Source organism: Phaethon aethereus (genome assembly GCF_964289735.1).
Source record: "Phaethon aethereus genome assembly, chromosome: 6".
Lineage (NCBI taxonomy): Eukaryota > Metazoa > Chordata > Aves > Phaethontiformes > Phaethontidae > Phaethon > Phaethon aethereus.
This window is the reverse complement of record NC_138580.1, coordinates 29,404,720-29,419,807: the sequence shown is the minus strand read 5'-3', so window position 1 is coordinate 29,419,807 and position 15,088 is coordinate 29,404,720. Positions and strand designations below refer to the sequence as shown.

The 15,088-nt window shown below is 38.9% G+C and overlaps 1 protein-coding gene across 1 annotated transcript; it reads left to right on the top strand.

Moving 5' to 3' along the window:
* Positions 1-10,208: 10,208 nt before the first annotated feature.
* On the top strand, positions 10,209-11,629 carry CMKLR2 (chemerin chemokine-like receptor 2; the record flags this gene model as incomplete). Its single annotated transcript, XM_082001465.1, has 1 exon — positions 10,209-11,629. Exon 1 carries the CDS (start codon positions 10,457-10,459, stop codon positions 11,627-11,629), a length of 1,173 nt encoding a protein of 390 aa, XP_081857591.1. The 5' UTR covers positions 10,209-10,456.
* Positions 11,630-15,088: the final 3,459 nt, after the last annotated feature.

Here is a 15,088-nt window from a genome sequence, read left to right as displayed (position 1 = left end):
TGTGGTCTGAGCTGGAAGGTGTGTGTTTTCTCTAACCATTGTGGAATAAGGTAGGATGTGGATCTAGCTGTCATAAAGTTCATGGGAGCATGTTTCCTAGGAAGTGACAAAAAGATTTGAAGCTTTATATACTACCGCACAATGAGACAGGGCTAGGTTCCACTTCCTATTCAGACTTGGTGATAACCACATCATTGTTGCCGGTAGCCTTTATAATGTGACCTTGCAAAGCCAAACAATATCCCAGACCTATTTTTGTGGATCTACAGAAGATGTATAGATTGTCTGTGAATTAAAACACATTTGCTTTCTAGCTGAATACAATTGTATTAATAAATAATGTTAAATGTTTATTAGTTCATAGCTAAGGAGAGGAGAGTGAGTGAGGGTACATCAGGGTAAAGGAATTTGTCAGACCAGGTTTGCAGAAACCAATTAAGGATTAACTTGCTTATGACAGCTTACTTTCACTAGCATCATGCTATTGTTTTCCCCCAGCTGAACTAGGAAATGCAAATATTTTTATAACCCTATTTACTTTTGTTTAATGTCACTGCAACTTCTGCCCAAATTTAAAACATCAGCCACTTATGCCAGGCAGACAGGATAGAGGTCCTACTAAATTTACTTTAATCCTAGGGATTTTGTATGTGCTATGAATGATATTAGAGTTCACTTTTATTGCACTTAGAATCTCTTTGAATGTGGTGTAGTGGAAATTATTTGACTCTGGAGAATGAATTTATGGTTTGGATTCTCTTAATTGCCTTTGTAGAAAGGGATCATAAGTCAGAGAAACTCCATGTAAGGATTCCTAGGCAGGATCTGACCACAGGTTTTTACTGCCCCAGTAGAGGCAGAGGAAAACTGTTAATGACAATAACGCAATTTGTATGTACTATACATTATAAATTCTTCCTTTTTGTTTTAAGAATTTCTTTTTCTGCTGACAATCTAATGAGCAACTTCTGAAATGTTATTAGATTTGTGTTTATTTCTGATAGATTGATTCAAGAGGAACATTAGATCTGTTTCCTAATAAAGCCAGATGCCTTAAAGAATTTTATTCTCCTTATGTTTCTTAAAAGCCGCTTGAAGTCTGTGATCTGTTCTAAGATACAATTTTTTTATTAGTAACTCTGCTATTGCAAACACTAAGCATGTAGTGTTGCAGAGGATTGTAGTCGGTTGAATGGTCTTGTTATTTGCTTATTTATTCATTTTGTCTTATGGAATGTGCCAACAGTTCATCTGTGTCTCTTACTGTGGTGGCTGGTTGTCTGGCTAATTTTCACTCATTATTTCTGATAATGGTTTGATTTGTGTTCATTCAGTCTGAAGCTCGCAGTTTCACAACAGTGCAGGGCTCTGTTGTTGCTGGTTTTGTGAGAGAGAGCTGCGTGGGAGGAACAGTTTCTCATGGGCTGTTACCAGAAGGGATTGCTGTGACTGGGGTGAGCAGTGTCCAAGAGACGTTTGGTTTTAGAAGGGAAGATGCCATCATGCACAGATGAACTGTCCCACACTTGATACTACTTTTACAGTGCGCATGATGATCCTGAGACAAAAAGAAAAATTGTGTCCTCAAAAGAAGAATATAGTTCTTCCAGGGGAGCTCAGCTAATTTTGTACTCTTTGTATATTCAATACGTTCCAGAGGTCGAAGGCCTGGAGACAGGAGCAAAAGGCCCTGTGTCATCCCACAGCTGCTCTTTTCCAGAGAGAATTTTTGCTGGCTTGTTGCAGCTTTCTTCTACCTGGCCCACCGTTTTACTGCATTGCAATTCTGTAGGTGAGCTAAACCGACCTGCTGCAGATAACAATACTTTTTCATTAGTGGGCTCAAAAGGAAGCTAACAAAACACACACTGCTACAAGTCAGGTTTGTTTGCAAGGGTTATCTGCAAAGCCCAGCACTCTAGAAGTCTCCTTCTACTTCTGTTCCCCAGCCCAGGCTCTCTTGTCCCTTTTCGGATACTTCTCAAAGGATGTATTTCAGGAATCACAAGGGACAAATATGAAGAACCAGCACCTTTTCCCTCAACCCACAATAGATATTTGCCTCTCTATTCTTTTGGCAAGGTCTGAATTCTGCCTCCAACTCTACCTTTGAATCTACTGTTTGGCTTTGGGCAAGATACTTCTGTTCCTTTCCCTGCTCTTCTTGTGTCTGTTTATTCTGTTTAATGATAAACAAGGCAGGAATTTTCTCATTATGTGGTTATAGTGCCTAAATGCAGTGAGGCTTTGATCTCAGAGGCTTTGGGTACTTTCCCCAACATGAAATACTTGCTTCTTTCAGCAAGTGTGAGCCTGGCACAGAAGTTTTATTCTCTTCTGAAGCCTTCTAGATGAGAAAGTGGTGAGTAGGAAGTCCTGTACCATCAATGTAATTTCACTTGCTACACTCCCATTGCTTCTTTCTAGTGATCCTCTTTTAATGACCTCAGCCACGCGTCATTTTAATGAGATGTTTTGGAAATGTTAAGAGCTGTTGTCCATTTAAGAAAACTGAGTTACATGTTGTCCAGGTCCTGAATTCTTAACTGAGGGTGTTGCACCATATCTGGTGGAGTCAAGTGAGAAGTGATTTGCGAAGGTTATGTGGGAAACCTGTAAAACCAGTATTTCCAAGCTCCTAATTTAACACCTTAATCATAGGCAGTATCTATTCTTATCAGTGCTAGGGAGTGTTTCCAATGCCATATTAGGGAGACAGATAGATATCCAGCCCTCCTGAAATTGTATTAACAGTATGAATTTTTCAGTTTTGCAGGATTACAGGCAGTGCTCATTTTAGACTTGATCTGAAAGTAAGAGAGTTAGCTTTGTATAAGTAAGAATATTAGAGTAACACTGATACAGAAGTAGACACCGTTAATCTACTGTACACAGTGATCCTAGTATATTAACTGTCAGGACAAAATAAAGTATGTTATCTTATCAGCTGGAATGTTTTGGTAATATGCTAGCCATATTTTGGAATTGGATGTTCTGATATACCTATGCAAGAGTATGTGTCGAGATGAATATAACCATAGTAATATTACAATCATGCTAGAAGAAATTGCGGATGTAGATTTAATGAGCAGTAGAATAAACCTAGAAGAACAGAGATCAATTTAGAGGGCAGTACATAACCAAGTATACTGTTAGAATTTACTGGGAAACCAATATGTGAAATAGAATAGGATATAAGAAGGTGTATTTGAGGAATGAGTTGTGTTGCTAATTTTCTCTGGGATTAGCTCTTAACTCTCCTTGTTAAAAAAAGGACTGTAAGTATAACAGATTGTAAGCTATTTTTTATCTGTTATTCAATAGAGATTTTGTATCTTGCTGGAGAGGGTTATTTTATTTTTTCTGTAATGACCTGTTGTTACCCTGCAGTTACTTTAGAATGGTTGTTGTCTAACATACATTTAATTTGCCTTAATCAGTCTGCTGAGACAACAGTTGATAGTCTCAAAGAAATCTCTGCATTCAGTCTTTATTCTCTGCTCTCACTTTGCTACTTCCTGTTAGGAGGGAGTTGTGGTTAAAGTATGTGTTTGCAGAAGGAGTACGTTGATTTAAAAAACATGCTCAGACCTGCATGATCATGTAACAATCATATGAACGCTAATCAAAATCTTCTTTCATCACAAATATATGAAACAGTTGCAAAGTAAAAATTCCAAATTATTTTTGCATGAAAAATATAAAAAGCCATGCTTGATTAGAAATACAAGCCTTCGTTATCTTATCAATCCAGTCACTGTGAAGCTGAGGCACTTAAAAATTTTAAATTGCATATCTTCATTACTCTAGGTATGTAGTTATTATGGTGGCTTACAGCCAAAAAAAATACTGCTGGCATCTGTGGAGGAATAGAAAACACGTGAAACATTTCTGGAACAATACTTCATTAGTGTGCTTATCTTACATGCTGAGGACACAGCCAGTATGATATATGGAATACCTGCTGGGCTTTGTCAGCTGAGAGGTGTGCTTAATGGCTCTGAGGTATGTCCTGGGCCTGCGGAGACAGATTAATGGGTATGATAAGCAGATGGTGGAGATACAGGTTCCTTTTCTCTTCAGCGTAGAGAAAACAGACCAGAATTTGCAAGGGCTGCCCAGGTAGGTGCTGGCTCCCTCCAACACAATGGGCATGATGGCACAGGGAAGAGTCTCTCTTCAGGAAGGGGAAGGTCTCCCAGAGGTGAAGCTGTGGTTTCTCTGCTCCATCATGAGTGAGGAGACAGTGTTATGTTTAAGAAAGGAGGATAGGACTGTGGTTGAACTGCTAGGCAGGGACTCTAGGTTTAGCACCAGGTTTGATCAGAGGCTTCCTGTAGGTCATTCTCAGCCTTCTCGTCTGTAAACGGGACTGATGACACCCCTCGCTTGAGCCCACTTTCACTAAGGTGAATACTGAGGTGCTGTGAGCGGTTATGTAAATACTTTGGCAGTGCTGACACATACGATATAAGATCATATTTTAAATCTCAAATGGGACTATTTAATTAGACTTCTATTTTTACCTACTTGTAAGAATGCTTGGTCCTTTTTTTTTTCCCCAAAATGGGGCCATTTTAAGTGTTTTGCAGGTATCACCTGTCATTTTCTTGACTCTGATGTAGTATATTTGTGGTCACATGGTAGACTTGCAGTGGTTATGGCAACTCATTACATTCAAAAGGAATATTAAAAAAGATATTTCTACTTTCAGCTGTGTTAACGGAAGGGAATAAGAGCAGGAGCAAGCACTAACTGTACAGTTACCATGTGCTCCTCCCTGTGTGTATCCCAAGGACACCTGAGTTTCTTTGTCTTCTTTGGGGATGGAAGTCTTTGTGCTTGGGATTAGCATGAAAATAAATCACTTCTGATGATATGCAGTTGCTGATTGCAGACATTTATGAGTTACCTGATTGTGGAAATGGTATGCTGTTCAACTGCAGCAGTTGTCTGGAGGATTTTTTTATATTCAGGTCAGACCTACTGTAGATACTTTTCCTATTACAGCGCATTATTTAGATATAAAGTTGGGTCTTACATTTGTTGTTTAACATTTCTGTGGCAGGAAAAGTGCTGCTCTGAAATCATTGCTTTACCAATATTAATTGAGTCTGCTCTATAAGGGTTTGTTAATCCCACTGCAACACTCGGAGGCTATTATCTGGTCAAATGACATCAATACCACAGGTGAAGTGTTGTGTTATGACTAACAGGGTAATGTTTGGCCTTGCTCAAAGAAAGTTGGTTTTGGCATAAATTTTAGGAGACGTATACGCAATGTACTAGCTAGACATCCCTAACACTGCTTTTCTGGGAGACGTAATGGAGAATGATGGTTATTTGCATTCTTGTCTTGTCTGCTAGAAAAAATACATCTGTATCGTGGGTTGAAAAGGTTTCCAGTCATATATCATATCTATTATGACCCATTTGACAACTTACAGAGTCATTTTGTTACCATATGTCTAATGACCATTAAAACAATAGTCACGAGATAGGTGTTTGTGTATGTGTCTGTGAAAGAGAAAACATACACACAAGCCTTGATTCTGCTTTTGTGTATACTAGCTTAAAATGCTCATTTCCTAGTAGCTTTGTCTGCGGGGCCAGCTTTAGGCTTAAATTATAGGATAGCTATGGTTTAATTTTGTAGTATGGGTGTATCAGGCACTTCCTGCCATAGGAGTGTTTCTACATGGAGGCAAGTGGTCATCTTGGCTTTGTTCTTTTGAGGGAGAAATATGAGTCTATGACAGTTTGTAATCTCATCAGTATTCCTTGTGAGTTTTAGGATCTTTTCTTAATGTCTTTGTAAAATACTTGCCAGAAATATGTATATACCACTAACAAACTTGCTCAGCATTCTGTGTTTTGAACTTTACAGATAAACTACTGGGTGAATTTCAGGTTTATGTTTTTGAAGCTAGATAAAGTAAAAATGTACCACCTCAAGAGTTCTAAGAAATTTTTTGAGGGCTCTCAAATGAATTCGATGTCCAGACAAACTTGCTGAGACACAGTATGACAAGCAGGCTTTAGGTGACCTTTTGAGAAACTAGTTGTTCTCCAATATTTGGCTCTTGCAAATGACAAAAGTTGAAGTGACTCTATCAGATAAGCTTTCCTTTAGCCATAGATCATACATGTGGAATGTGATATACTCAGAATAATTCATAAAAACTTTAAAATGAGGGTTTGTGTAATGTATTCCCTCTATGAAGGTAACTGTTGAGACGGCCAACTCCGTAAACCGTAATTTTCCCATTAAGACCCACTATTGTGACCTCTGAAATCAATTTAGCTGGCCAGAGGCTCTGAGCACTGTTTTTCACACTAAACAAATAGGTTTTGTGACTACCACTCAAATATTTGTGTTCACTTTTAACTAACATAGACAATGAATAAGCTCTTCCCTTGGGTGTCTCTGTAAATTTCAAAAGTAATGAGGACTTAATGTGAGAGAGGGGTTGTGTGGCTGTAGCCCAAACGTGTGGCATAAACTACCGGTGTAATTAAGTTGGATCCTAACTGGCATGGTGCCCAGAGAACTTTGAACCCCCAGGAAGACTTTGCATCAAGCGAAATGAGTGGAAATTGCAACCGTTTTGTTTGTTTTCTCCTATTTTAGACTGAAAACCCAATGTAATTTAATTCCAAAGCCATTCCACTGACCTCAGGGCTGAGGCGAGGAGAGGTCAAACGACTTCCCCTGGTCAAACAGGATGCATGTGGCATAGCCATGAATAGACTCTAAAGTACTGGTCCCATGTCATAACCGTAAGGCTGTTCTTAGTGTGACAAAAGCTTTCTATTTTAAGCAGATCAAATCATTTGTCCAAGTTGTCATTATGGCTCAACTTTACGAAATACTGTAATGGTGGCAGAGGAAATTAACTCTAGGTACTTGTAGTAAAAAAAGCTATGAAGCTGTCAATTGAGATCAGATTCTGAAATTCACTGCTGAAATTCAGAGAAAGACAGTTTGTGTGAGCCGTCATGGTAAAGTCTCTTCACAGCAGTTCTGTAGCTTTGTATTTTAGAAGTATTTCCTAACGATCTGTATTTCTTGGTAATTCTGTTTTCTGTCACAGGATCTAAAAGGTACTAGCACCAAGTGCCAGCCTGTGATATTCCTATGAAGTCATTTAGTAATTAACTTCTGTTTCACAGAAGGGGACAGGAAATGAAACCTCCTGGTCGGACGTTCTGAAGCCTAATTGCTTAAAATTAAGCATCTATATTCATAACAAAGCAACTGAGTCAAGGAGACTCAGTTTTCAGAGCTGCTTGTGACCTCAGCAAACAGGAACAGACTCCAGTCAAACAACTGCTGAGTGTACACTTTACACAGGCTGTTTACTATTAAAAAAAAAAAAAGAGATGAAGTCTAAACTTGGTTATATTCATCCATATGCAATACAACACTGTTCTGTAACCTGTGTCTGCCTCTGCATCTATTGACAGGCCTCTAACCACGCTTTCCTGTTTATTGAAAAATATTTTCCTTGCTCTGGCTCCCTTTTGCAACCCTGGACCAGCAGGGACTGAGCCAGTGACCTGCACCAAACCTCCCTTACCCTTCCTAGCAGCTGGCCTGAAAGCCAAGCGGAAACTCTTGGCAAAAAGTCATGTTTTCTCTACTGAGCCTCTGCTCGCACGCAGGTTCATGAGAGCCTTTCCAGCCTGGAAATTAGGCCATTCGTCAACGATCATGCAGGAAATCAGTGACAGAATAAGGAATAGAATTAGATTTCTTAATTTTCAAGACCTAGACTTGAAATGCGAGACAGTTCTGACTCTGAAAGTTTAATACTAATTAAAACCCAAACGCATGTATTTGAGACTATATGTGTTTCAAGAACACAGAGACATCTCTGCTGAATGATGGTTAACAGTTATCCCAGAAGAAAAAAGTCTGGGTCCTTATTGATGTAAACCAGCATGGTTCCACTGACAATTCCCTACTGCTTATCTTTTTCAGGGCAGTGCTTAACGCTGTGAGTCCTGTTATAGAAGTGCTTCATATATGTAGATGTCGGAGATAAAGTTTCTGGGCTTTGCAAATGTAATTGGCCATCTTTGCTGAGCCCTAGCCATAGTCTAGTTTCAGCATCTGTGCACTGGGAGCAATGGTAAGCGATGTTCCTCCTGCTTTTTTGCAGCCACTGCTAAAGAATTACTGCATTGGAAGACTAGGAGTTAGAGATAAGGAAAAATACAAGCTTGGAAAAATAACTCTGTTTTAAAGGTGTGCTCTTTCAATGGAGGAGTTTAAAACTACAGGAGACTTGGTAAATATTTGGTATTTATTTAGGTATGTTTTCTTTCTCCTGCTGTACATCATCTTTGAAATTCTAAATATAAAATTAACGTTGTTGGGCAGTAGGCCAATGTTCGTTATTGTTACGGGATTTTTAGCACCAATAGGGGAAAAAAAAGGTTTAGGAGGAAATGTTTGAATCCAAGTATTGTTGTGTTGTGCTAGCTCTTGAGAAACTTAAAAGCAAAATTGATTAGCAACTGGAATACAGGATGCTAATCAGCAAGAGTCTGAAAAATTGAATTTTTTTTCCATGTTTAATTGCATAAATTTGATTTGAAGGTATAGTTCTGTATATAAGCAAAGACACTTAAAAATCTAATTATTAACCTGACTGCCTTCTGAAACTGTAATGTTGTTCCAGATGTTAGTGGTACTGCTCCTTGTTTATACTATTTCTCAGCAGCTGTTAAGCTATTTGAAAAAATGACTCAGATGGGTGGTACTGGTATTTGATGCAGCATCTACCCCCAAGGGGCATGTAATTACATAAATGCAGCCCAATAAGTATCATTTTTATCAGGACAGCAAACCAAATAACATTCCTTCAGCCTGATGTAAATTACAAAGGGCAAATGTTATCATAGCCTCTTGACAGAACAGGCTGTATTGACTCTTATTTTTTTAATCACGAGATATAAAATTACACTTTTTTTTCTTTTGTCTATCTGTTTACAAATGAGAAATCTAATCCTGCTAATGTGTGTGCACATGCGTAGCTTCACTTGTGTGAGTAATCCTTTCAAAATAAGTGAACCACTTTTTTGGAGGAAAGGTACGTACATGAATACAAGCATGCATATGTGGTTCTGCTGGCAGTATACTCTGGAGACCCTGCTCCTGTTGCCTTAGCATGCTAAAATTAATGGAATTACAGGAATGCAGTGCTGGTTTCCAAAAGCAAGGGCTGAATTTCAGTTTCTGAATGGAGCTAGAGTTCCGAAGTGTACCGGTGAGCTCAGCCATAGTACAGCTAATGGGCTGGTCGTATCCTGCTCTCAGGGACAAGTTTTTAGTGCAGCTGAGTTCAGCCAGACAAGATAGCTTTACATGATAACAGGATTTAGCAGAATATTTGTTTTGACTATAGCAGATACTTTTGTCAGACTATGGCCATCTGTGCTGTGCTGCAGCTTTATCTGTACTGTGGCGTGAACATGTAACTTCTGAGCGCTTTTTCCTGTTGAACCTCTGTTTGCTGTTTTCCCATTAATTTTTTTTCTGTTTTTTTTCTTTTCGTTTATATTTTCCTTCTCCCCACTCCTTCTCTCCCTCCCACACTCTTCCTTTGGAGTTTTACAAGAAAATTCCTATGTGAAAAATCATGTTCTAAGTTCCAGAAGCTTTTGCAATTGAAGGAAACCGAGACCGTTGTTCTGTCTTAGAAAAAGAAAAAAGGAGACACACGTATTTTCGTCTATAGCTCTTACAGTGTGTCTTATTCTCCTGGGAAGCTTTATTTTCTTTCACGCGTTACCTGTTTCTCAGCTCACTAGTGGAAGAATACCACGATTGTATGTATTGTCCCTGAAATATGTTCTATATGTTTCCTTCTCTACAACCTTTGCTGTGTTAAGGAAATGTAATACATTGAATGTGTCTGAAAATCAACATTCCTTGATACAAAGATAGATACATGATAGAGGGGAATAAACACATGAACTTTCAGTTGCTGGAGAAATCACTGTTTATGATTTTGTTATGATTCGAGGGGTGTGTGTATGGGTGGTAATTTTATTAAAAAATGGCTTTCTGGCATTTTAACTGCACCTTTTTTGCTTACATGGGTGCCTGGTACTTCTCTGATTTCTGACAGATATAATCCATAAAGCTTGCTTCAAATAGGAACAAAGCAGTAAAATATGAAACCTGACTAGAAAAGAATAGAAAAGTCACACTTCAGTAAAACTTTGCATCTGGTCTCCCAGAAATTTATCGGTGATATTGTGCTCAGTGCTGTCCGTTAAGAAATAAATGCAAGGAAAACAGTTCCTGAAGGTTTGAAGTGTTGTCTTGATTTGAACATTTCTTGAAATGCCTGTGACCAAAATACTCCACAAGCTTTGTGCTAACAACTGACAACTAAAAAGTGATGGATATGTGAAACTAAGTCAATGTTTTGGGCTTTTTTTAATGACGAAGAACTTAAAGAAATTGCAGGTTACTATTTGCAGTGCAGTAAAACATTTCTCTGCTGACTGTTGCATTTCTTTTTTTTTTTTTTCCCCCTTCCCCAGAAAGCAACTGTGCAACATGACGTTCGAAGATTTTGAGAACTACTCTTATTTCTACGACCTGTCTGAGGAAGATGAATCACCCCAGTCTTCCCTCAGCATTGCCCATATGATTTCCCTTTCCTTTTACAGTGTGGCATTTCTGCTGGGAGTGCCAGGTAATGCCGTCGTCATCTGGTTTATGGGCTTTAAGTGGGATAAATCTGTTTCTACACTCTGGTTCCTCAATCTGGCCATCGCAGATTTCATTTTTGTTCTCTTCCTGCCCCTCTATATTACATATGTGGCAATGGGCTTCCACTGGCCTTTTGGGAAATGGCTCTGCAAAATGAACTCATTCATTGCACTGCTTAATATGTTTGCCAGTGTTTTCTTCCTGACATTCATCAGCCTTGACCGCTACATCCGCCTAGTCCATCCAGTCTTTTCCTACAAGTATCGGACTGTAAGGAACACCCTTGTTCTTAGTGGGATCATTTGGATGTCAGCTGCAATTATTGGTGGCCCTGCCTTATACTTTAGAGACACAGCTACAGTTCTCAACAATGTCACCATTTGCTACAACAACTTCCATGTGCATGACAGAGAACTTATTTTGCTGACACATCACATTCTCATTTGGGTGAGGCTTGCATTTGGTTACCTTTTTCCTCTAGTGACCATGGTCATTTGCTATTCATTGCTGATTGTGAAAGTGAAGAGGAGAACTGTGTTGACTTCCAGCAGGCTTTTCTGGACCATCATTGCTGTAGTTGTAGCTTTTTTTGTTTGCTGGACACCATATCACATATTCAGCATTGTGGAGCTGTCTGCTCACCATGATGAAAACTTGCATGACTTACTGCAGGATGGCATTCCCCTTTCCACTGGCCTTGGTTTCATCAACAGTTGCCTCAATCCAATCCTCTACGTTCTGATTAGCAAGAAGTTCCAGGTCCAGGTCAAGACAACAGTCTCTGAGGTGCTGAAATTGGCACTGTGGGAGGTGAGCCGCTCAGGAACCGTCAGTGAGCAGCTGTGGAGCTCGGACAACACCCATGCGCCTGTGCACTATTGTGAAACTGCTCAGTGACTGCTCTTGTCACCATCCCTCTCCAAAACAGCTAACAGGAGATTTGGAGGTGTTCTTGACTTCACATCTGCCAGTCAGATGTGCATCTTTGCATATACAGTTTTATGTAAACAGCTGGCTTAATTGCACTTGCTGCTTTCCTTGAAAGGTTTTTAAAGGACACATCATTTGGGTGTGGTGTACTTGCAGTACACACACAGCCTGAACTGAAAGTTGCCAGCATAAGTGGAATTGCTCTAGCTGGGTTTTTGATCAGGAATGTTGTTGTAATCCTGTTGTTTTGTTGTGCTTCCATACCTCATTGATATTGAAAGAGCACATAATAAAAATATTCCTCCTTGCCATCGCTGATAACACTCTTGCTTGAGGCATTCTCATCCAAGAGGTCGTGACCATACATCAGTGGGTCTCCTGATTGTCTACTATTGCCTTCAGCAGGAATCACCTGGCTACATCCCAGCTAAGGGAAGCTATCAGTGGCTCCACTCTGCAGTTGGAGAAGAGTCTCGAGAGAGAACACTGAATCGCTGTCTTCTCTTGTCAAAAAAGAAAAATAAGGAAATCTGTTCTCTCCCAGTGCTCTTTATCTTATACTCAAAACTAAGTTTCCTATGTTTTCTGATCACTTATTCTTGTACTTTTAGCACCAGTTGGGTGCAAAATACTGAGCAGATGTTTCATACAGGTATTAGGTTTGTTTGAAATGTGCAAAGTATGGGTGAAAATGTTTCTTACAGAAGCTGAGATTAAAGGCCCCCTGCCACACTTGTTCTTTTTCTATGCTTAAACTTTCAGGCTCCAAGAGATTTGCAACTATCGGTTGCTCTTTATTGCCCTGTCCAGCAAAGGTAAAGAAATATATGACATGCTTGCCTTAATGCCAGTCTTTAAAAAATGGGCAGAGTGAAGTCAACAATGTTCTGTTACAAGTCTGTAGCCAAATTTGGAGTTTTTTGCCAAATGAGAGGCAAGACAGTACATCCAGGAAATGGAGCCCACTCCTGTAAGAACAGTGAAGTAGTCCCAGTTTTGCTGTATTGTGTTCCAGCTCATTGCTTACTGTAGGATCACACATGCACCATTGCAAATATATATGCAAAGTGGAGTGGACCAATTTCTGATGCAATACCACTTAATTAAAAAGTTGAATGTGGGATAAAACTCCACTAAAAGCATAAAGATTTAAATAAATCTGAACAATTTTTTCCTTGTTATTGGCCTAGATACATAAAATAAAACTGCCTTTCTGATAATCTACCTAGTTTGTATGGCCTGCCAACACACATAAGTAGCATTTATACTGTAATTGAGGCCTTGTATGTAAATATATTTGCTTTTGTATAAAAATATATATATATGCATGCATGAGCACATCCAGTATTGGTAGCTGTACAAATAGAAACAGTCTGACTGTGGTCTGTGTTTCTTTGGGCTCTGGTTTCAGAGTTTGGGAGAGTCAGGCACCATCAGTGGAATGTCAGTGTATTTCACTTTGGGCTGGAAAGGTGGTAAGCAGCACTCTTCCTTTGAGTCATTTGCTGCCTGGTACATAGTGACTCATCATATTTTGACACTGTGCTGCTGAATGTGCCTAAATCAAATATTTTGCAGTTTTTCTTCACATGTTCCTTGACATCTTCCTAAGAATGATGTATTAGTACTACTCTCCTGACTGTACTCCAAGTGAAATAATTAAATTTTCTTGCTTCTAAAGAGTGTGTTCATTTGCTTTTCTCAGCAGCAATATGCAGTGACTGTCCATTCTTAGAACAGCTCCTTCCAAAAGATTTGTGAAGATGAAAGCAAGCCCTGACCCTTTCTCCTACAGGAATTAAGGTTTATGTCAGCTTTCTTCTTGCATGTCAGCTATGTGAGCACACATTGCTATATACAGAAAAGAGATTGATTTTTCGCATGGGGGAACATACATATGCTGTCTTGCATAAATCAGAAAGCCTCCCCTGGAGTAGATAACAGAGATACAGAATAGAATTAAGGCCAAAGTCAGCCCTGGTCTATGGAATTAAGTGGATTAACAATTTTGCAATGTAACTACTACCCGATTCACACCAAGATCAGTTACAGAACTATCGCCAAATCATTTCTGCAAGAGTAATGGAAGATACCTAAACACAACAGATAACTCGCTAAGTTTCTGTTTCCAAAGAGTGTCTAAAACACCACCACCAGTTCTATGCTGCTTGGACTGAGTTGAATATGCTCATTCAACCCACCACAATAGAAAAAAAAGCCAGATGAAGAGGCTCTATCTTATCTTGCTAAAAGATACTATGAAAAAACACTTGATATAAAGTAGCTCTATGATGATTCAAGAATAATAGCTATTGACACATATTGTAAATAGAGAAGTTCTGGTTACTCTTATGTGCTTCCTGAACAGTTTGTACTTCTGAAAATTTGTTATGTAAATTCATTTGTAAACCAATACTTTTGTTGAAACTGTTTTCCCAGTATTCATACATATCACATATTTAAGTTACGGAACTTTCTGCTCATCTTTCTGTTATGTAGTGCACTTGGGATAGAAGTATCATCTCATTTACTCCCAGATACCCATTTTTCACAGGCACAGTGACACAGTGATATACCAGCACATACCCAAATACTACACAAAACCCCTAACATAGATGTATGTGGATTCTGTGGAATTCTCTTGCCTACATGTGTATCTATTTTGTAACTGGGGATACTGTGCTCTCTATCTTGCTTTGTTTTGTTCCTGTAGCAGCAAGTTTCCTTCTAACATCAGGGAAAAAAACCACAAAAGAAATCTCAACAACTGAAGAGTTTGTACATGCATGCTGAGTGTAAATGAAACACATGAAAATCCAGCCTGGCAGGTCAGATCCATGGCTCATAATGCTGTATTTTAACAAAGTTACAGTCTATAAATCAAACCATTTTATCCACTTAGAGCTTTAATTTCAAAGTCAAGAAGAGAGTTTAAAGGTAAGAAGCACATTGAATGGGAGGTCAGAAATAGTGATGGCCAAGAATAGTAAAAATCCCATTTTTCTGGCAGAATTTTTATTTCATCTTTTTCTGATGTGGCATTTGCTAATTTCTTGCTTTTAACAGCACCGTGACAGAATTGCTAAAACTGAGCTACATGATTTAGCAGAAGTGACAAATAGAGAATTGCCACAGAAAGGGTACTGTGCATTAATTACACACAGGATGAAGCTAGTCCTTTAAGGAGTTAAGTTTATGGAAGGTGGGAATGAAGCCTGTAATTATACTTACTTTCAATTCTTTGATCATGCTTTAAACCTCTGGCAGGCAGATTTTTTTTTTCTGTGACAAATTCTTAAACAAAGCTCTTGCATAATACGAAGTTGGCAGACCTTTAAACAAAGAGAAACAGGACCTGCTGTGCCAGATAACCACATACAGACACTCTGTGAAAAAAGAACAAAAAGAGTTATTTTAGCTGCTGCT